We start from the raw sequence: 24,182 nt of genomic DNA on the forward strand, positions 1-24,182 counted from the left end.
ACAAACACCCTCGTGCTGTTACCTACATTCAGTCGTGGCTTCTCCATTCAAAGGTTCTCCTTCTCCACTGCTGTAAACTGCAAATACTGAAACTTTGTATTTGGTCTCTGGCTGCAGATTTTCTATCACAGTATGAATTGCATCTCTGGGAAGACTTTTCTCTCCAGTCTCAATATCGTCATAAAGCGATTTCCATGAAACCCTGTAACCTCGAACCATTCCTGGAGCAGATGTCCAATAAGCCCCAATTGATGTGTCGGTGATATCTTTAGTAACTAAATCCTTAGGTGAACCACGTTCTAGAATAGAAATGAAAGGGAAATCATTTTTCTGTTATCTACTAGATACGTAAATATTCCTTCATCCTAGTGCACATGCTAACTTGCTGAATTCAGACTCAGTTTGTCTAAGGTTGCCCATTCCTTCTTTCTGAGCCACCTGTCCTTTCCTGTCAGTGCAGCAGACTGATGCACTCAAACTTTAGAATCGTATCTGATTCCTACCTATCACCCTGGTCCCTGTACGTCCAGTCAGATCGTAAAGCCCCTGAGGACAAGGATGACATCCAAACATGAAGGGGTACGTGCCTAAAAACGTTTTCTCTTCAAAGGGAAAATTGCATCTAAATCCCAAAATTTTACATTTCATTCCGCTTTACAACATAGTCAGCCATCGTTCACAAAGATCTTTATATCTTTAGCATCATCTTTTTCTCTCTGATGTAACTTAAATAAGCTCATTTCAATGGATGACTTATAATAACTTCAACGACTTCATATCACTTGCAAATATTAATTCCAGCAATCGTTTTTTCATGAAAACTCTACTTGTTCATGCTATTTAAAAGTATAAGTGCAACCTTCCAATAGAGCTGAACTCTAATGAAACTAAAAACCACCAATTCCTCTGGAAAACTTAAAAGCCATCAGTCATCAAAATAAAACACACCACTTGTTCTAGCTGATCGAAAATGTCTGCTACTAAATTTTGGCTCTTTCAATTCAAAAAAGAAAAAAAAAATACAACCCAAATGGAAAAATATGGAAACCTCAACTTAATAGGAGGCACAGATGTCTTCCAATAAAACCCTCACTTTCCATAATTTAAATGTAAAATAAATATACAGGTCACTTTATATTGGCTACCTTTACTAGGGTTTATGCCACAGCATGACATAAATATAAAACTATCTGTCTCTACAGCATACATTTCATCAGTAATTGTTTTATATTCAAGCAAATGATATATAATGTTGTTACAAGAATTTTGAAGACTATTATTTTACTTGAAGAGTAAAAATGAGTATCTTAAAAAATACTCATGACGAAACAACTACATTTCAGCACAAAAAGTAAAGGTAAGAATAAATTAAAAAAATAAAATAAATCTGGATAGACAGAAACCTATCATACTGTAGAATTTAGAGGGAAAAATAAATAAAACAGGAGCTGGGCATCTTACCAGAGCCCAAGCACAAATGGAAAATTCTAACTCCATTAAAAATAACTTTAACTGCTGACAGGACATCTCATCTCTGGAGGGAAATTAGTTACATATTTCACTGAAACCCAGAATACTTATTTTCAAGAACACATGGACTTTTTTCCCCCCACAGTGCTTGAGGCTAATACTCATTTGAAGGCCTTCTTGAACTCTATTTCCTACTTAAATGGCCACATATTTTTATATTTTCTCTACTTGGGGGAATATAAACAAACTGGTTGTTTCTGATTCGGTTTGGTTGTTGCTTTTTAAGTTTTATTTTGTTTTGATCATTGACACCCCAGCAACTGGTCTCTAGATTTTCAATGTGCAGCACATGTTTCCTTTGCTTGATATACACCTTGTTTTCATATGTGCCTCTGAATTTCATAAACTGCAGCTAGGCATAGCCATTGTAAAATAGTTGTACTTGAAAGTGACTGAACTTAAATGAGCCAAAAGCTGCATTAATGGCACTCCAAAAAAAAGTATAAGATAAATAGAATATGGGAATATCTTCCAAATTAATACTGAAGTAACTTACAAATAATAGTTTCAGCATCTTTTCCATTCCAAGGTTGTGTTTCTCAGCCTGTTTTCCTCCCTACTTTGTACAGCACTGAGTTTGTGACACTATTTATTTCCATGACAACAGACATCAATCTCACAAACACAGGCTAATGATTTCTTTGTGAGAAAATAATAGACAATTATGGCTGAAGCAATCATACATTCACAAAGATATTTCTGGGCTACAAACAAAAGGAGCCTAGTTCACTAGACAAGCATTTCCATAGACTTTAATCAACTGTTTTAACACTCTCAGGACCTGGAAAGTTGGAACAAAATACTAGTAAAATTTCAGTAAATATCTTTGCAAGGTTTATCAATGTCCAGAAAAGAGTCTATAAAAGCACTTTTTGAAATACAAATGAAGCATTAACTAAAAAACATTCTTAAGTTATAATTAATGACATAACAACACTAAATCCAATAAGCACTGAGTAAATTCTCAATTACAGAAAACAATCCTCAAAAAATTATATTATCTGCCAGTGACACCCAAAGGCATTATATACAGGCAGTGGCATTGCAACATTCCTTATTAGTAACAAAGAAAATGAAATCCAAAGAAGGAAGAAAAGCACCTCAATCCAGAAGCCAAGACTGACAAGACAAACTGCTTCAACAGGCTTCAGTCGGCGTGATAAGAATATTCTTAAATATTAAGCTTATGCTCTTGTCAAACACATTGGTAAACTTTTTTTTCTCCCAAAAAAGCAGGAGGGTTGAGTATTCTAGCTGCTGCATTACACCCAAGAATTTTGAGAATATGATGTCCTTATGACAAGTAAATTTTATCAGACCTATAACCCTTTAAAAGTATTATTTAAATGGAATCTTAGCTTGGACAAATATTGGTTTACAAAAAAAAAAAATGAAGCAATTGAATTGTATCCTATGATACAACTGGCAGACTATCAAGTGGCGAAGCTGGTCTTAAGACCTGGTGTGCAACCAGCTGAGCAAGCCACCAGCAGGCTATGTCGCCCCCTGGGGCCCTGGAAAAAATAAATGGACTGGACTTGATAAGATACATAGAATCACCTGGGGTGCCAAAGAGTAGGCCATGCCCAAATCAATTAAATCGAAATACGTGGAGATATGCCTAAGCACCGATACTTCCTAAAAAATCTTTTAAATCTCTATTATTCTCATTCCCCTACAATTCTTTATTCTTTTCTCATTTCTTTCTTTTTCCTTATGCTCCTCTCTAAGGCCATTATTTGTTAGATGTGCTTGGTCAGTGCAGGAAGAAACCCTCACACTTGCTTTCACTCTGAAATAAGGTTCCTTCAAAATAAAGACAGGTATGGGGTGCCTGGGTGGCTCAGTTGGTAAAGTGTTCAACTTTGGCCCAGGTCATGATCTCACAGTCCACGGGTTCAAGCCCTGTGTCAGGCTCTGTGCTGACAGCTCAGAGCCCGGAGCCTGCTTCAGATTCTGTGTCTCCCTCTCTCTCTGCCCCTCCCCTGCTCACCCTCTGTCTCTTTCTATCTCATGGCTGACCCTCAGAGAACTGAGAAGTGTATTGGATCTTCTCATCACATCCTTTCTCCCCCATAACACACGTGTGATGTTCACTGCTCTCTCCTCCCCTTCATCCTGTTTCAAAAGGAAGTGGCTCTCAACACATGCTTCTTATTCAAGAGTTGATCACATTTTCTTGTGAATGAGGTTCAACTGAAGTGTTACCTAGCTAGGCATTTGCTTTGGTTTAAAATATGAATTGCACATTTTGTCCTTGACCTGAGGAACTTCAGACATCAATAACTACAGAAAGAGTATTTGGCTTGGTTTGGTTAGATTGGGTTTGGGAGTCTCTTTTTAGAAAACCTGGGAAGGAAAAGGAAAGGAAGAGGAATAAGAAAGGAAAGATGTCAGAAGACCAGCGTGTAGCCTTTCGACAGGAGAGATTACTGTTTCTTAAAAGGGGAAGCTATAGAAAGGGTCCAGTGAACAGGAACCAATGCCAGTAGTCTTTTTGCCCCTTTGTCACTATGCTTCCCAGAATCTGGATCCACTTCCACTTTAGCAAAGGCTTCCTACCTCCTCGAGTCCCTCTTTTCGCTCTGCCTCAAGACTTATAAATGTTTGTTTTATGATGTTTTAGTTTGTTCAAGATTTCACATAAGCAATATTGTTCTCAATAATATTTAATTTCATGGTACCTGTTTTCTGCTGTTCTGGGGTATATGCTTATGCTTTGAATATTACTTTTATTTCTGATAATAGAATTTCTGGCAATCGTTTCAAACAAGTCCTCTTCTATAACGATGGCATGCCTTCATCTTCATCCTTCTCCATAGTTTTCCCAGCTAGCTTATCCTCCCCAGTACAGTACCAGTATATTTATAAGAAATAACATGCTTTCCTGTCATAAATTTAAACACACAAAATTTATCAGTTTTTGAGATTTTGATACTCAATATCTCTTCTCTGATTATCAACCATATTTAGATATACTCAAAAGTCATTTTTCTCATGCCTGCTCACATGCATCTCTGAGCAACCATCGTGGGAAGTAATTTAGACAGGTGCATTTCTCATGATCTGAACATCCACAAGGGGTTGATTTCTGCTTTTTCCACATATGAAGCCAAAGAACTAATGCCTCATTTAAGTAACTTTCCTACGTTTCCTTAGCCCTTTTCCATTTGCTTTCTGAAAAGCAAATCATCATCCAATTCAAATATAATTATAACGCAAATTAGCCAATGATGATAACTGAAAAATTAATCATAATGAAATGAAACTGTATAAATTGTTCCAGTCAGCTTTCATTGAGTTTCACATACCACTTTCAAAAATAGAAATTAAATTGAAAATGTAATGTAAATCCTCTTCTAAATCAATTTGTCTTTTCCGTTAAAGCTCAGTTCAAAAGTCATCCAACTTTCCACAGCAGAATACAGAAAACCTGCTTCCGCGTTTATGTGGAAACATACTTGATTTACAGCCAATGAGTTAGATCCACCAATCCAAAGGACAAAGTTCACTATTGATAAGCTAACAAGTACGTTAAGCAGTATGTAGTTCTTAAAAACCGCTTAACAAGTCACTCTTCAACCTCAAAGCCTGAGATTTCTTCCATAACTGTTATGTCTCCAACATGATTTAGATATTTCTCTGATGAGCCATTAATGTGCAGGAAAGGAAATATGAATTGCTGCTTGGTAATTGTGCTAAAGTTCCCAGGAAACCTCAGAGTTGTTATACTCAGAACATATAATTTTTCAAATTATGAGATAGCAATAAATCTAGGGAAACATAGAGACCTTATTTAGTCTGTCTTGGAGAGGCCCCACGCTACTCAACATCATGCAGAGGAATCCCTATGATGTGCTAAAAACCTCATTGTAACAAAATGTCAGCTGAGTTAGCTTGATTTGATGTACAGGAAGTTCTTCACGTCTAGGAAGTTGGCAGGTTGCTATAGCAACTGCAACAAAGGAAATGTTGAAAAGTCATCTTTTCCATAGCCAAAAAACAACACTCAGAAACAAAACGAACCATATTATTCCCAAACTGAAATTTTCATTCATTTGTGGTCAATCTTTGCATTAAAAATGGCCATTATTCATTTCAGGGTTTCTATGAACAGGTTTTCCTTTCTCTAAATACTAACAGTGACAATTAAAAGTTCCATCAGGACCTAAAGTACTTTTACATTACAACAGTGCTTTAGTAATTACATTAAATCTACTTTAACAACAACGGGGGGGGGGGGGATCATGTAAATCAAACCCAAGAGTTTGTGCTCAGATTCCTCTGAAGTTTGGATCTGAAATAGTAATAAACACTGTCTTTGTGATTCTATTTCACACAGTCCTAGAGCAAACCATGAACTTCCCCAATGCCAATGCTAATAAATCTCTCTTCCAGGGACAGGGGAATTTTCTGATCATTGGCTACATTTCAACAAACGAGGAAACGGATTTAAGTTAGGGATGGTTGTAGACCATACTAAATATTTTTTTTAATATTTTTTGAATTGAATAGAATGCACTTCAGACAATCCATAAAATTTCAACCTACAGAATGCTCTTGCCGGCTGGACCATGCCTCTGGATGGAAGAAACATTCCTTCAAGGTCTGCTCTTACCACCTTCTCTCCCAAGAGAAAAACAGATTAGAAAAACAGCGGCCCTCAAAAGCAGTTGCCTGGCTCTGTTTCTGGCTTTCCACTCCCTGCATTTACCATCATATCCTATTCCTGTATATGGTATGTGGATTTGGCTGAGTTAATACAATAAAATGAAATGGAATAACCAGGGGCAAAAATCTACTATTTTAATTTAGTCACAACTATGCTTTCACATATTTGTCAAGTTTACCACACATAATGCAATGGGATAAATATGTTAATAAAATCAGGCTGGCAGCATTTTATATAATCCTTCATTGTAGTAAAGAGCTTTGTGTAAATGGGAAAAAAGTATTATTACAATTCAATTATCAATTAACTATAGTTAATCATCTCACTTCCCTCCTTCTCAGGAAATTGAAAACAGTAATTTCTAAGATCTATTTTACTACTCATGTATCTCCCTTAGAGGTAATTTCTGATCAAATATGTGTGTCGGGGGGGGGGGGGAGAGGGGGCACATGCATAGAAGTTGGTAGATTTTCTATACTACTTGTACAAAACTATAAAATTATAAACAGTTTAGCTATACACTTGGCTTAGAAAAATCACAGCTTAATAGAATATGTTTGCTATTAAGTTAAAATGTGTATTTTGTTTTCTAAAGATTGTTAATATATTAGTAACAAAAATGCCCTAATTTTTAGCTTTAAGAGATTTGGACTGAGTATGAATATGGTTTGTTTTAAAGTAAGAAAATGCAGAAAAATATCAGAAGGTTAAAAGGTATAAGAAGTAAAACTATTAAATCATTTCCAAGATATTCTTTATGAGAAATTTTCACAAACATCAATAACCTACAATTATTCTGTAAAAAAACAGAAGCTCAAAAGTTTATCCTTAAAAAGTCCTATAAACAACCTATGTTGAAAGCCTATGGGAAGCACATGAGAAAGAGAACTTCAAAAGGTCAAAACAAAAAAACAAACTTTTCAGAAATTCTGGACATTGCTCCAGATACAAAGATCACATGCTTTACTGATTGGATTATGTCTCTGTAATTAAGGCAAATTCCATTTCTACTTCTTATTATTTTCAAAACTTTAGGGTAGCTAATCAATATCTCCAAAATACTTACAAAAGCTTTATTTTTAGATATCAATCTTAAAGTGAATATTATTTCTCCTCATGAATTTTATATACATATAGTATTTTACAGTTCACAAAGAGTTTCGCTTAGAGTCTCCCATTCAATCTCCACGATAAATCTGGGATGAAGGCCGAGCAATGATCATCCCCTCTTATAGATGGGAAAACTGAGACTCGAGGGGTTAAGGAAACATGTCCAGGTCACATGGCTAACTAGTCAAACCAGGACTCTTCTAGTAATCAGTATTGTACACACTGGTATTTAATCTTTCATTTAAATCCTCTTTTAAAAGTAGATTTCAGGGACTATTGGAATTAAACTCTTGGTCACCATTAGAGATAGGATTGATTAGAATATTTGTTTTTGTTTTAACTATTGACAAAGTCTTGAAGTTTTAATCAAAACTGTCTGTTGTGGGCCTTGTCCCTGTTAACTATAATATCTACAATCCTCCAAGCTCCCGGATCCACCAAATTTGACAGATATTTTACCTAAGGTCACTGTGACTTCACATCACAAAAGGTACTTCAGATTTGTTTTCTTCCTATAACTATTTTCAGTAAGTCATATAAAAGATGGTGATAACATGGGGCGCCTGGGTGGCGCAGTCGGTTAAGCGTCCGACTTCAGCCAGGTCACGATCTCGCGGTCCGTGAGTTCGAGCCCCGCGTCAGGCTCTGGGCTGATGGCTCGGAGCCTGGAGCCTGTTTCCGATTCTGTGTCTCCCTCTCTCTCTGCCCCTCCCCCGTTCATGCTCTGTCTCTCTCTGTCCCAAAAATAAAAAAATAAAAAAAAAAAAAGATGGTGATAACAAAAAGGAATCAATACCTGATTTCCATTTAGGCTTCCAGCTATGGTACTGACTCATTATTGTAATCATCCACTGATATTTCTTTTTAATATCACAACATTCTTATTGTGGTTAGGTTAAATTTGTATTTTCTCCCTCTTACACAACTTGCTTTGTAGTTGTGGTGAGTTAAATGTAAGCTGCCATTATATTTCAAAAGATTCTGAGAAATATGAAGCCCTCTGGCAATTAACTCCTCAGAACCAAGGACATAGCTCCAGTCGTGTTGGTGGTTCTTGCTAAGTACCGCATTAACTTCAAACTTCTAACACAGAGCTGAATTTTAGAGGTCATTCAGAAAACAAACAAAGCAAAAACCTGGATTCTCACATTTCTCAAGCTGAATGCTTTTATGCATGGTGAAGGAAATGAGACTCAGAGTCAGAAAAGTCTGAGTCTGTCTGCTCCTGAGTGATGGAAGCAGTCACATTACCTTGGGCAACCCAAATCCTTTTCACCCACAGATGTTCCCCAAGGCCCTTTCCCACCCTGAATATCACACACCTCTTCTCCACTCAACCAACCCATGGCATTAAGAACACATTCCTATGGCCTTATGATGCACTCAGCTTCCCGGTACACCTCTTCCTGATCACACGTGATTTTTTACAGTTGCTTGCATTCTATGTCTCTGAATCACAGGCAGTTTCATAGTTACTTTTCAATCCAAATTCCTTTTAAGAGAAAGGATAGCACATTTCTAGATTTTGTTCTCTGGAAACATTTTCAGCTTCCTAAACAAATCACCAACAAACTCAGGAATTTCTATAAAACATGACGGCAATTACCTTCAAGCGTTGCTCCTTCACCAAACAGGGCGTCTCCAGCCCCGGATGCATACAAGGCTGTCACAGATAAGGCGTATTGTGTCCCTTCGTTTAATCCTCTCAGCACAGTTCTGTCTGTATCTCCCGTCACAGTAACCTCTTGAGTTTCACCCCCTGCCGCTGGGGTGTATGTGATGAGATACTGTTTCACTTTCCCCGGTGCTCTAGTCCAAGACAATTTCATAGTTGATGTTGTGGGGTCAGAAACTCTTAAGTCTCTTGGGTTCCCTCTAACTTCATTAAAAAACAAGAACAACATCAAAACTCATTATTGAATAAAACGACTTGAAACACATTTTGTTGCTTTGCGTGTGGGGGTGCGTGTTGCGAGGGGGAGGGTGTCTGTGTTTTTGTGTGGGCGGCACGCGCACCGCATCAAATTTATATCCTGAGTGGTATTACAGCAATCGTAACTCTTGATTGGCCAACAGAGCCTAAGCATTTCTAAACTGGGCCTTATTTGTCAGTAGAAACAAATCAAAAGGCATCCCATTCCTCTTCAGTGTTTACATAGGTTAATATCTTTCATGTTACTCTCTTTGATGTTAAAAACTACAATCTTTTCTCTAAAAGTGGAACAAAGCCCTACAAATTGTAAATACGTTGATTAGTATCACAATGTAGGCTTTAACTCCTCCAAGAAATTCTCAATAAAAAGGATTTTATTGGTATCATGCTATGAACTTCTAAATGTAATAACCAGGAAATACACTGATGAGATAAAAATGATAAATGATCAAATGCTATCCTAGAAAAAGTCTTAAGGTAAGAAACAGCCCAAGTGAGGCCTTGCCTTGGGTAAAACTCAGGGGCTGTCCATCCCTTTGCAACTATGATGTTTGGCATTTCATGACTTTTCTGGTAGAGTGGTAATGTCATCTCTGAAGGGTCACAAGGCACCAATCCTATGACACTCTCCACTGGGCACACAACAGCTAACCACTTTCACTCCGAAAAACAGAAAGATGAAGAGCCACTGGATCTTTTTACAGTACCCAGCACAAAGAGTCCTAGATCCCCAACTAGAAACAGAAAAAAGGAAGTGGTGACTCTCTGAAGGGCAGAGAGGAGGAAGAAATCAGATGGAAAGAGAAGGGGACTCCATAGGACAGGCTATTTAGCTGCTTACACTGGGAGGGAAGTGGTGACGCAGGCCATGCTGGGGTGGATATTCCTTACGAGTGTCTGACTCAGATTCACTGCTTATCGGCAACATGACTCTGAGCTGTTATTTAGTATCCTCAGCCTTGACTTCCTTATAAAAAGGGATAATAATACTAACAATTCCATTGACTCTATGCATGGATCAAATAAGAAAATATATGAAAAGCGCTTTGCACAGAACCTGACACAAACAAGTCCTCAACAACTGTTCATTGTTGCGAATATGTTGTTATTGCTATCATTTTAAATTTTAAAGAATAAAATGAAATAAATGAAATGAATAAATGAATAAAATGAAAATTATGAATGCCTTAATTTTTCTCAGTAAAACAAATATTTAACATTAATAATTTGCAGCAAATACCAGAATCTATCCTGGGGGCCTAACCATTTAGGTAAAAAACAGGTTATTATTTTAAAATCTTCCTGAAGAAGTAATATATAATCTGTTTCAATGGTGCAGAGCGGTTTGATTTTCAATCCCTAGTCATCCTTCAATTTATATCAGAATATGTAATCATGCTATTTTTAAAAGAATATGTAGATCATAAATAGTATTTGAGTTCTACGACACAAATAAATGCTGTCATAAGTCAGTCAAAAATTTGGGTAACTCCAGTCTAAAAGGACTACAGTCTAAAATACTCAGATAATCGAGATAAAGTAGTATCCTGTAGTGTCCTGATAGTTGCCTACAACTTCCCCTGCAGTCAAGAGTTTGGTTGTTACCACGCAGTTGGCATATTTCCTCTACCTTCTTCAGTGGCTGCATTTCCAGTCAGCGGAGACCCAGGTCCTGAGAAATATTCCGGAATTACAGATACTTCATATTTTGTGTCTGGAGTCAGGTTCTCGAGTGTTATCCTCCTCTGATTGGCAGGGGTGGTCACTTCTTTGCTCTCTCCGCCAACAACTGGTTTATATATAATTCGGTACCTTAACACTCTCCCTGGAGCTTGAGTCCAGGTAATTTTGAAGCTGTCTGTAGTTTCGTCTGTCACCTTGAGGTTTCGAGGTGCTCCTTTTACTGAAATATTTTTTTAAAAAGTTTATTTTACACAAAAAAATGCAAAACTAGCTTTTGATCAATAAATTATAGCATTCCTCTAAACAAATCCAAAAGCAGAATTTTATCAAACATCCTGGTTACAGCATTCATTTAGCCAGATATGAGCTAGGTGATGAAACAATAAATACTCAATATACAGAAAGAAAGTAAGTACTGTTAATTTTTTTAATCAAATAAAGAGGTACATAATAAACTTTTAAAATCATAAATATGTACTCTATTAAATAGTAAATTCATACTGACATAAAATTCAAAAATAAAAATAACTCATGTTTTCAAATATAAGTAGCCAACCCTTTTCCTCTAACTAGATTTTCTCAGAAACATAGGAAAACAATACCTAATACCCAGTTCTACCATATTTACCCACTTGAATGAACTGTCTTACCCAGCCAGTCCCACAGCTAACTTTTTTTATCTGCAGAGTCCTTTGACTTGGAGAATAATTAGACCACACATGTGTTGGACCAAACACACTGTAGACACTTAATGAATGCTACCTGGATCTAAATCTTGAGGTCAAATTGCAATGTGTGTAATGTCCATAGACTAACAGTCTTAAATAGATTTCCATTAAGCCTAAATGAGAACATCATTCAGCTTTATAGTTAGTAAACATGTTTAAATTATTTATTTATTTAAGGAGAAAATTGTTCATTTGGACCACACGTTCAGGGAAGACGGACTAAAGGTTATTGTCTTTTCAATCCACTGAAGTGAAAGCACAGTGCAAAACGACTGCATTTATCTCGCATTTAATGAGAAGTTTACCTAAACAGCCAATACGTCAGTAGATCACTTCAGGGAGAAAAGAAGTGTATCCCTTAAGAAAAGCAATGGCAGTTGGCAGAGTTACAGCCATGATTCATTTTACATGGCAAGGAAAAAGACTAAATTAGCCAGAACAAATGAGACAGATAAACTGATGAGTTTGAATATAGTAGTTTCCCCCACCACTCATCTGCAAGGGTGACATTCCAAGACTTCCCAGAGGATGTTTGAAACCACGAATAGTACTGAACCTTATGTACACTATGTTTCTCCTATAGAAGCATACCTATAGTGAAGTTTAATTTATAAATCAGGCACATTAAGAGATTAACAACAACTAATAATAAAATAGAATAATTATAACAATATACTATAATAAAAGTTAAGTGAATGTGGTCTCTCCCTCTCTCAAAATATCTTATTGTGCTGTACTCACCCTTCCTGTGATAATGTGAGATGATAAAATGCCTACATGATGAGATGCAGTGAGGTGAATGACGTAGGCATTGGGATGTAGCATTAGACTACTATTGACCTTCTAACAATAGCCAGAAGGAAAATCATCTGCTTCTGAACTGTGGTTGACAGTGGGCAACTGAAACCACGGAAAGTGAAGCCACAGATTAAGGGGAACTACTGTACTAGTTTTGAAGCTGAATGTGTAATTTTGAGCCTCAGATTACCCAGAAGGAAAAAACATGACTACTTGTAGGTTTACTGAAGTTGTTAAATGAGATAATCCATGGAAAACAATTATCACAGTACCTGACACATAAGTTGGAGCTCAATAATTAGTAGCTTAACGAAGGTACTGAAATCAGAAACTTCCTTATTGACTAAAGAAAGTTTAAATTTCGGATTTCACTACAGACAATCGAATTAGAAATGTATTACCAAATTGTATCATTGGAGCCCAATGAGCAAAAACTAGAGCGTATATGAATGTAGTTGGCTCTACTCAAATACCCTCTGGATTTAAATTTCTTCTTATCCATATTCCCATCCCCATCCCAAAATGCTGAAGGAAAAGGGCCAGGCTCATCAAGCAACAATATGGGCATTATAGAGAAATTATCAGAAAATCAGAAATATCTAAGTATGGATTTCAGGGTTACTCAACACAAAAAATCATAAGAAAAGAAGTAAACTTTGGCCATTATTTTATTTGCTGGATTTCATATAGAAATTTCCCTAAACCATGCACAGAAAGAAAACATCAATCTTATTTGAAAAATCCTTCAGAGAAAAAAGATTCTCTAGCTTTTATCAGCAAGGTACGCCAACATGTGCCTTTCCTGTTAGCAAATACTTCTTTGTAACCATCTTAATTTCCTCATGTATCTGTTTATGCTTTTTTGCTCATCCCTAGTAAAAATAGAGAACAACTGACATATCTTTTAATATTTGTGATATTTATCTTAAAGAGTAATTGCCTAGTCTTAGTCTTCTCATGGCCAGGTTCCTTGGTACCCTTTGAATATCCAATGTAGTGAAATGTATCAGAAAGTACTCAACTCTATCCAGTGAAGAGGATATACCTAAGCAAACACTGCTTGAAACATTTGGTAAAATGTGTACACCCATGTTCTTAGCAGCATTATTTACAATAGCTAAAAGGTGGAAGCAACCCATGGGTGAGTAGACAGTCAAAAAGTGGTATATACATACAATGGAATTTCTTTCAGCCATAAGAAGAAAGGATATTCTGACACAAGCTACAACATGAATGAACCTTAGGGACATTATGCTAAGTGAAATAAGCCAAACACAAAAGGTCAAATACTGTATGATTCCACCCCTATGAGGTAACTAGATTAGTCAAATTCATAGAAACAGAAAAATAGAATGGTGGTTGTCAGGGGCAGTGGGGAGAGGAATGGAGAGTCATTTTTTAATGAATACAGAGTTTCAGTTTTGCAAGATAAAAAAAGTTCTAGAGACACATGTGGTAATAATAATATGAGTGCACTAACTTCCACCGAAATGTGCATTTAAAATGGTTAAAATGGTAATTTTATGTTATGTGTATTTTACCACAATTTTTACAAAGAAAAAACATTTGGTAATATATTTGCCATCACATCCATAGATAAAGCAAACAAAATTCATAAGTATTTGAACATAACACTGCTGAAACATGGGACAGAAAAATCTGGAAAAGTAATATTTTGAGAGTTAATTCCATAATTATTAATAGTTCTCTGTATCTCTTAACCTCAAACTCATCAAAATAAATCTAGGGGTTTTTTTACATAAATTTTTTTTCCACTTTCTAAAAGGGTGTATGAATAGCTGTACTTTATAGAGGCTGAATCTTACAGAGACATTCACCATTCTAAACTATAGCTGCAGATGATTATTTCAAACTGTAACCTGGTTCTACAATAAATTGCTAGTTTTTGGAAAACAGGGTCAGAAACCCCATCTCACCTTCCGCAGTGGTCTCTTCTCCGGCTAAGGGAATGCTGAAGCCATCCTCATACTCTGCAGTTACGTTGACTAAGTACAGAGTCTCTGGCTTCAAGTTGTTCAGAATGACACTGCTGCTCGATGCTGGCTCCACCACTGTGACCTCATCATCCCCGGTAGCTTCCTTGTAGGTGATGTGGTATGAAAAAACATTTTCTCCAGCGGGAGACCAGTTCGTTTTGAAACTGTAAGAAGTCACCTCAGAAAAACTAAGATCCTTTGGAGGTACATAAGCTATTAAAAAAAAAAAAAAGAAAAAGAAAAAAAAAGGCCAGAGTTTGAAATTTTTAAATCTATAAAGCTAAATTGGAACTAATGATTATTTTTCCGAAAGGGCTTATATTCATTGGAAGAATAGTCATTGAGACAAATACATTGAGTAAATATGCCACACATGACCATTGAGAGAGGGCCTCTCACTTACAGCCCTACAAGAAGATCCTGATCATTTGTCTCGACCATTCATAATACTAAGTTACACTGTTTAAAGGACTAATTAAAATTGAACTTGGGGGCACCAGGGTGGCTCAGTCATTTAAGTGACCGATTCTTGACTTCAGCTCAGGTCATGGTGTCACAGTTCATGGGATCAAGCCCCACATCAGGCTCTGTGCTGACAGCTTGGAGCCTGCATGAGATTGTCTCTCCCCTTCTCTCTGTGTGCACTCTCTCTCTCTCTCTCTCAAAATAACTAAACTTTAAAAATAAAAAATAAAAATAAATAAATAAATAAATAAATAAATAAATAAAATTGAATTTGAATTGAGTTTCTAAACACAAAGCAGTAATGGAATGCTCCTGACCACAACTGGAATAGTTAAACAGTAACAAACCTAAAATAAACCATCAGTATTTTCCCATTCATCCTCGGCAATAGGATATTAACTTCTGGTGATAGATATTTCAAGATTATAATTAAGGGACTTTTCCTAACAAAAGAGTATTCGTTAAACTGAGTCATAGGAAAAGCCAACATTTAAGGCACACTGCTGTTCTCAGGGAACAAACAATCGAATTGGAAAGAAGGAGAGTGTGACGTTATTAACAAAACAGAGCAGTACCTATGAACGCCAAATGACCGGAAGTGATACTAAGTGTTCAGCACCAGAGCAGTTAAGGAAGCCTTGATGAAAGAGATGGGACTTTTAACTGAATGTTCAAAAACATAATTTGAACAAATGAAGAAAAGAGGGTAGGGAATTCCTGCTTGAGGAATAATGCCTAAAAGTGTCCCAGGAAAGGGAATGCGTAAGAAGAATTCAAACATCCAGGACTCTGTTCTAGTCACCTTTGATTCAAAAGACTTGGTTCACCATCTAGCACATAGTAGACACTCAACTAGCGGTTGTTGAGTTGAATATGACAAATAAGTGTGATAAAGCTGGTAACCAGCCATGCTTAAGGATCTAGGATCGAAAATATCTTGTGACTCATGGTAAACAGCTTTTTCATCAATAAATACATGATCCATACCCAAAATAAAGTCCTATCTCAGAGCTAAATAAACTAAGCTCAAAAGATTTCTATAAGGCAGCAAAATTCCTTTTTCTAGCTCATGAAAAGAACAATCCATAATTATATATCCTCAATTTTATAACCAAATGCTTTGTTCATGAACAGATAACTTTGACTCCACAAAGTCTACTAACCTTTTTTCTTTATAGCTGCCAACTCTTGCTCAATTCTAAGGCAAATAGACTGTGTGAGTTCAAAAGATATTCTCTGAAAAGCATCAAAATCTTCCACTGTGAACACGTGGGTCTCAGCAGGAGGAGAGGCAATAGCTTCTAATTCTGAACGAACAGCATCCTTCACACCAACTGCAAAGATTTCCACATCGGAATTCCTTAGTTTTATAGCAGGATCTCTGAAAGCATCTGAAGATTTCCCATCAGTGATAAGAATCATGACCTTTGGTACGTTGCCTCTTGAACCCTTGCTAGGCACAAATATTTTCTCTCTGACATAAGTCATTGCTTTCCCAGTGTTTGTAGATCCTCCTCTGTAGGGGAAGGTGTTTATTGCTTCGATTATATCTTCAACTTTGTTGAATTTTTTCAAAGTGAACTCAGTATGAGGATCCCGGCTGTACTGGACAAGACTTATCTGTACCCTATTTGGTGAAATCTCGAAACTTTTTACAAGAACTTCCAGAAAGGCTCTAACTTTAACAAAGTTTGCAATCCCAATGCTATAAGAACCATCAACCAAAAACACAATATCGGCTTTTATATCCACACCACGTGAGCATTCTGTAAGAAGAAAGAAAGTCCATTAAAGTTCAACAAATACAAATCAGTCATTAAAATACAGATATCTGGTTTTCTCAGTATGCACGCTTATTTAAAAGAAAACTATAGGGGCGCCTGGGTGGCGCAGTCGGTTAAGCGTCCGACTTCAGCCAGGTCACGATCTCGCGGTCCGTGAGTTCGAGCCCCGCATCAGGCTCTGGGCTGATGGCTCGGAGCCTGGAGCCTGTTTCCGATTCTGTGTCTCCCTCTCTCTCTGCCCCTCCCCTGTTCATGCTCTGTCTCTCTCTGTCCCAAAAATAAATAAAAAATGTTGAAAAAAAATTTAAAAAAAAAAAAAAATAAAAAAAAAAAAAAATAAAAGAAAACTATTGCAGGGTGCCTGGGTGGCTCAGTCGGTTGAGCATCCGACTTCCGCCCAGGTCATGATCTCATGGTTCATGAGTTCAAGCCCCACGTCAGGCTCTGTGCTGACAGCTCAGAGACTGGAGCCTGCTTCAAATTCTGTGCCTCCTTCTACCTCTGCCCCAACCCACTTGCTTTCTGTCTTTGTCTCTCTCAAAAATAAATAAACATTAAAAAAAAATTTTTTTTAATTTTTTAAAGAAAACTATTGTAAATATTTTGTTTAAAACTAAACCCGATGCAGGAAGGCATACTGTCAAATGAACCATCACCTATTCCAAACTCAGTGATATACCCATGAACTTACCCACTTGAACTTTCATGGGCTGAGTCTTCTCCATTATTGAAACGGGTTCACTGGATGTCAGTCCCTTCATGGCAGAAACACTGATCTGGTATTCTGTGTCTGCTGAAAGGTCACGAACACTGAGTGAGGTGGTCTGAGGCCCCACACTCAGTGCGTGCTGTCGGCTTCCGACGGTCATTGGTGTAAGGAGGACTTTATAGCCAGTCACTGGGCTAGGAGATGGACTCCAAGTTAGTTTAATGTATTTTGATGACACTTCCGTGGCAATCAAATTTGAAGGAGGTTCAATAACTAAAAAGTAACAAGTAGAACAGTGATTAAAAACAGTGAAATGCAACCCATAGGTTTGAACATTTGAGCCTCCCAAGTCAAATTAATCATGAAGGCATCAAGAAGAGTTGCCCAATCCCAAGTCTTCACTTTCACCTGTACACATCCAAACCAAAAAAGACTCAGTGCCTGATTTTTAATCAGGGAACTGAGAAAATTAGGGGGAAAGAAAGTCATTGGAAGAAATCAATAAAAAGATGTCTGATGCCTGATTCTTCTCCGGGACCAAGGTTTCCATTCTAATTTTGGTATTTTACTCATCATCTTTATTCTTAGGTACCAAAGTGGGCACTCAATAAATATTTGCTCAACCAATGACTTGCTCAATTCTTTTTCTGTTTTCATGATATTATAAAGATTAAAATGTAATCTTTAAAAGATACTTTATAATATGCAAAGAAAGATAAAGGATTCAGCAGTTCTTAAATGACAGTTCTTATAATCTTAGACAATTTTATTCCCACTTGTTTCAAGCTAAGAAAAAACGTTCAACTCTATTCATAATGCCACCAGGAGTGACACATTTTACAACATGTATATCGACAAATATCAATCATCTAAAACATTTCTATCCTTATACAGTCATGTATGTAACAGACAACAAAGTATTTGAAGACATTTCACATCAAAGTTTCACACTTTTACATTTGTCAATGTAATCAACTTCCCAGAATGTACAATTCAAATTTTTATTTTAATCTCAGCCTGCAAGAAATGGATGATAAAACAGGCACCAGTTTACTCGTGGCCTCCTCAAAAAGGCAATCATATCTCCATATGCATACATATGTATAAAAATGATGTCTAAAAAGTGAGTAGTGGGGGGCATGGAGAAGCAACAGATGTGCCATCTGGATGTTTGGCCAAAACTTTTGAGTGATGCAGAGACAGAATAGGGAAAAGAAGTCACGGGCTAAGCCAGCAAGAGCGAGAGGCCCTGAAGAACAGTGTGAACACCTGGAATACAGCCCTGCGCATCATACAAGCAGAGTTCAAACAGTGGCAGGACAGAACTTTGGTCTACCCTCACACGTGCAGTGTGGACAGTGTACAACAGGTAAGAAATAGAGTATTTAAGAGGTGCATGGGTGGCTCAGACTGTTAAGCGTCAGACTTTGGCTCAGGTCAAAGTGTGTGAGTTCTAGCCCCACATGGAGCTCACTGCTGTCAGCCTGTCAGCGCAGAAGCCTCTTCAGATCCTCTGTTCTCCTCTCTCTGCCCCTCCCCATCTTTTGCTCTCCCAAAAATAAATAACAGATATTTCAAAAAATAGAGTATTGAAAAGACTACATAAAGAGAGGCTAATCAGGGAAAAGTGGGGTGAGGGGATTGATTTTGTAATAGCACAGATCAAAAGAATCAGACATTAGGCAGTAAAACGAAGAAGATCTGGAGCCCATGAAGTAATGAGAAGGGGTTCTGAAATAGAATTGGGGCCCGTGAACATTGCCAAAACACTTGGGGTTTGGAGATTAAAGAGTTTACATGACTGAAGATGTAGCTATTCTAAACTTATCTTTAATCACTTGTCAATTCTCAGGCTAAGAGGACAACAATCATGGAAATTGTGACTTTCTAATGCCCAAAAGGATGCTTATGAAATGTCTTCTGAAATGTCTTTTCCTTCTCCCATGTATTTAGAAACAGTAGCTGATAAAAATGGGAACTTTTTCCAGATGTGGAAGGATCAAACTGACTGATCTTTGATATATTCTTAAAAGTTTTGAAAACATGCAGAGAATGATGATAGAAAACCCTTTTTTTCACCACTTAACATGAAACATTTAACAGTGTTCTTATTAGTTGATGTTGCCAAATGCTAAGATACATGTCTTCCCAGCCTGCCAATGTTTAAATCAGAGTGTAAGACAATGAAAGCAAGTACCTGAATAGCATAATTATGGGCAGACACTCAACATGCACAAAATGGTCTTAGACAAAAAGAGCAGGTCAAACTTGTTCAAATAAGATTTTTTAAGAACTTGATAATGATATAAATCTTTTTATTTAATGCTCCACTGGGGGAAGGGGGCCAATACAAATAATATCAAGAAGTTGAGTTACTGAAAAACCATACACATGGAGTATACAACTGGAGAATCACTAGAAGATATGTTTGAGTAAAAATGTCTACCTTTAGAATTCCTATAAAGCTACAAATGCCATCAAATAATGGAAAAGGCTAACACATGGGAACAGTGAACAATTCACTCACCTTCCTCTCCACTAACCAATTCACCAAGCTGTTCATCAACACCTGAGCACACCTGAGAGATGATCTCATTCTGAATATCCACAATTGCATCAAAGTTGGCCACGTTGAAAACATGGTTTAATGAAGGCGTGGAGGCGATTTGTTTGAGTTCTTTTGCATCTGCAGCTTTAATGCCTTAAAAACAAAAGGACAAGGATATATTGAAAAGAAAAATGTGCTGAATTCGGGGAGTTCTTTGCTTTCTCAGTCCTTCACAAGTAAAGGCATTTTTAAATCCTTATTTAGTCATAAACCAGAATTGGTTTGCTTCATAACGAATGTGCAACTGTTCAAATGACAAAGGCATTTTATAATTTCACATAAAGTGGCCAGCCAAAGAAGAAAATGAATGGTTAGTGAAACAGAGTGGGCTCTCATCCCAACCATGCCATCATTTGTCCCTGCCATCTGTAAAGATAATACTTTCTTCTTCCAGAGTCCTGAATGAGCTGGAACCCTCTGAATTCCGCAAGTATTACATAATATAGGAAACACATAAAAAAAAAAAGAAACTCTTAATGATAATACAAGGAGGATCTTTATTAGAATCAGTGGCCCAGCGTTCTTTGAAAAACAGAGGGCTGGCAAAAATATATATATGTATATATGAATACCACCTCACAATGCATAGGCTGAGGGAGTTCTAGGAGAGAAATACATAAGCAGAATTTTTACTGAAAGATAACCTGGCTTAGCACTACACTATAAAATGCAGTAAACACTTGTAATAGCATCCTTCCTTCAGGAATCAACCTTTCCTCTTCCTAAGCAGGCAGTATTGAAGTAGTTCTAAAGTGAAAATAATCAGCCAAACATGACCTACCCAAAGAGAAAACTTCAACCCCAATACTCCGAAGCTCTCTTGCTGGAATTTCCACTTCATCCTGGGACTTGCCATCCGTAATAATAATTGCCACTTTAGGAAAGCCAACTCTCGCTCCAGCAGATTCCGTGAAAGTATTTTTAATTAAGTAATCAATGGCATCCCCTGAAGTGAAAAAGAAACATATTTGTTCCCTTCTTACTACACAATTTTGCCAAAGTCAAAAACTATGTGGTTAACTTCAAACTTATTTAAGCTATGATAACTGTGTGATGCTTAATTCCTTTCCCAAACAGGTGTTCCACTTATTTTTAAACAATAATGAACTTTGTAAAACATACCTGTCATTGTGTTGCCACCTTTGTATGGAATTCTTTTAATTGCAGCAAGAAGCTCATCCCTTTGGTAGTATTGACTTAAGTTAAATTCAGTCCTGGTATCAGAGCTGTACTGAACAACTCCAACCCTTGTCTTCTCTTCTCCGATGTCAAAAGCGGACACAAGAGCAGCAATAAAGTCTAAAATGTACTTAAAATTATTTCTTCCCACACTCCATGAGCCATCCACGAGGAACACCAGATCAGTCCAGGCACTGACAGAGCATTCTGAAATGCATTGGATATAGTTTTAATTGATGTATTATTAACTTGCTTCATAGTTAAAGACTACAAGCTAACATTGAAAAACTGTTGTCTCCTTAAATCATTTTGTTGATCAGAATGAATTCACATTGTTCTTCACCCACAACCAACATGCACAAAAGAATCAACTGTTTTAATTGCGTATACAGAAGCATTTTCAGTGCTTTCATTTAACACGCTTTTATGAAACTATATGGCTCTAAATTACTATATAAGACATCGTGCAAGAAAAGATAAATAGATATATGACCTACTCTCCAAGAGCATGTGACGGAAGTATTTATGCTATCAACTTATCTATTTTTATAAATGATATCCTTCCTCTTTTCTCCAAGTAAAAATTACACAAAACATCTGGGAGACATACAAAACGAGTGTAAGCAGTGTCTTCATTCCTTGGTATTTAGCAATAAATACAAAACAACTGCTGTCCTATTCAAACAGATGCAGTTAAGTTGAAGAAAAGAGAAAAACTTTTAAAATTCTTCTGCATTTTATAATGTAATTGTCTGAAGTTTGCAGTCGGTTTGTCTAGAGGGTTAACAGAGTCTAACACAAGTCAAAACAAGCATAAATATTATGCAAGGTAGTCAAAATATCTTATTGTCCTAATTTTCAGTGTATCTAAATTGGAAGCCTAAAACCTACTTTTACAAAACAAAGAGTAGAAAAACACATTTCAATTCAAAAGTAAAAATTCACATTACATCCTTAAATTACTGAAATGCAATGATTGGCTTTTATAACTAAACATCCTATCTTTCTTTTCTTTGTGGTCAGAAGGGAAACAAACTGATTCTCATGAAAATCTGTATTTTTAAGGCAACACTAAGTGAATTTTCTGAAGATGTTTTCGTCCTTGCAGTCAGTTGGTGGATAATAAAAGAAATATTTGGCTAGGAAGAGAAGGAAAGGGTCCTGGAAAATTTTGCAAGCTAAATACAAGTTGCATGCCTAAATAATTTTTGCACACCATTTAATGGGCCCATTTAAGTCTACTGAATACTCAATATTTGGTATAATGCTTTGATTTAGAATAAATATTGATGACTCAGAGAAAATATTAGCATTATAACTACATACTACAAACTTCACTTGGATTATTAGGCATCAGAAGGAATGATAAACAATTATTTGTAGGGAAAAATTACAGATAAAGGGGACTTTGTATTCATAATCCTTTTATTGTCATCCTGGGTCATAAATCCAACTTTTATAAGGTGGTAAATTAGGAGTCCAAGAAACTCCTTAAAGGTCCATCCCGGTAAGTCAGACAAAGCAATAGAAGACAAAGGAAGCTAGGAACTGCAAAAGCAAGACTAAATAAAATTCCTTTTGTTTGATTACAAACGCACCAAGGATCACTGTGTACCTTATTTTGTTTGGGGTTGAGCTCCTAATTGTATATTATAAAGAAAATTGTAAACAATGTTTTTCATGCCTTTTTCTTCTCTAACTTGCCTCCTGCATTCTTTGTGGGGGCGGAATAATAATAGAGCTAGTAGTGAAAGAATGTATCAGAATGACCTGGGAAGTTGTTTCAAACTGCTTAAGACTCCATTCCAATTTCTCACCCCACTGATTCCCAGACACCACCTCCTTAACATCATCTCTGGAAAATGTGTAATTATTCTTTAGATATGTCAAGACCCACATGTTGCCAAGATGTTGTGCATAGACACTGGAAATAGCTACACTGCCATCAATTAAAGTCATCTAAATGCCCTAGAGATGAGCGTAACATATACATAGATTGAGAAGTGTATTTTCATGGCAACTGAATTTCTTCAAACACAATGAGGGCATCTCTCTTGTGTTCCAGCCTTATATTTCTCCTATATCCCTATTTCAATCAGTTTCTCTTTGAGAAATGAGTTAAGTCCAGTGATGAGCTTTGTTTTTCACCTACTGCCAAAATCCTGCAAAAAAAAAAAAAAAAGTGGACACGCACCAGTTCAAAACACTCCCAGTAAAATGAATATTTAGTAACTAGAATGAAAAATTGACTAGAAACCCAGAATGTAAGGTAATATAACTATTTAGTCATATATTACTATTATGTTGCCTGTATTTGTTCTAGATAACACCAATAGAAATTAGCACAGGAATAAAATCAAACTATGTATATAATTTGGAACATCTCCTTTATATTACATCATGACTTCTATAAATCCAAGCAAAAACATTAAGGAAATACTTACTTTGTATCTCTGGTTTTCCAGGTTTCTTCTCCCCTGGCTTTGTTGGGCCACCTGTTTGAACTGAATCAAAACCTGATTATTACAAAAAGAAATGAACCCTTACAAATAGTTCCTTAAAAAAATAAATATGTTGTTTTCTACCACTGTCTTTCAATGTTTATTTATTTATTTTTGAGAAAAAGAGATAGTGGAGGAGGGGCAGAGAGAGAGAGAGAGAGAATCCCAAGCTGACTCCACACTGTCAGCACAGAGCCCGAGAGAGGGTTCAATCTCATCAACTGAGAGAGATCATGACCTGAGCAGAAATCAAGAGCAGGACACGCAGCCGACTGAGCCACCCACACGCCCCTACACCGCTGTCTCTCAAATGTACGGTCCATGCCCAGCTGCTCAAAGAATACTGCCAAATAAGCAATGCCTTGCAAATAAACTATTTTTAGTGAGATTTTAGATGTACTTCAAAAAGACATTAACATTGTTGCCTGGCAAAGTTTAATGTTTTTAATAGTATTCATTCATAACACTCCTGCTGCTTCCAGAGA

General features: G+C 36.8%; 1 protein-coding gene across 5 annotated transcripts in view; it reads right to left on the minus strand.

The window, feature by feature from the left end:
* The window catches only part of COL12A1 (collagen type XII alpha 1 chain), a 117,077-nt gene that overhangs the window by 80,156 nt on the left and 12,739 nt on the right, over nt 1–24,182 (minus strand). For 4 of the 5 annotated variants that reach the window (XM_058734492.1, XM_058734493.1, XM_058734491.1 and 1 more), the window contains exons 5-14: nt 23,641–23,700; nt 21,140–21,403; nt 20,799–20,963; nt 19,937–20,110; nt 17,392–17,682; nt 16,080–16,682; nt 14,392–14,664; nt 10,876–11,148; nt 8,919–9,191; nt 27–299 (exon numbers count right to left, since the gene is read on the minus strand). The exons of the other annotated variant lie outside the window; for it this stretch is intronic. In XM_058734492.1, the coding sequence (XP_058590475.1) occupies nt 27–299; nt 8,919–9,191; nt 10,876–11,148; nt 14,392–14,664; nt 16,080–16,682; nt 17,392–17,682; nt 19,937–20,110; nt 20,799–20,963; nt 21,140–21,403; nt 23,641–23,700 (2,649 nt within the window). The remainder of the gene's footprint in view (nt 1–26; nt 300–8,918; nt 9,192–10,875; nt 11,149–14,391; nt 14,665–16,079; nt 16,683–17,391; nt 17,683–19,936; nt 20,111–20,798; nt 20,964–21,139; nt 21,404–23,640; nt 23,701–24,182) is intronic. 5 annotated transcript variants of the gene reach the window in all.

This window comes from Neofelis nebulosa, chromosome 6 (genome assembly GCF_028018385.1).
Source record: "Neofelis nebulosa isolate mNeoNeb1 chromosome 6, mNeoNeb1.pri, whole genome shotgun sequence".
NCBI classification, from domain to species: Eukaryota; Metazoa; Chordata; class Mammalia; order Carnivora; family Felidae; genus Neofelis; species Neofelis nebulosa.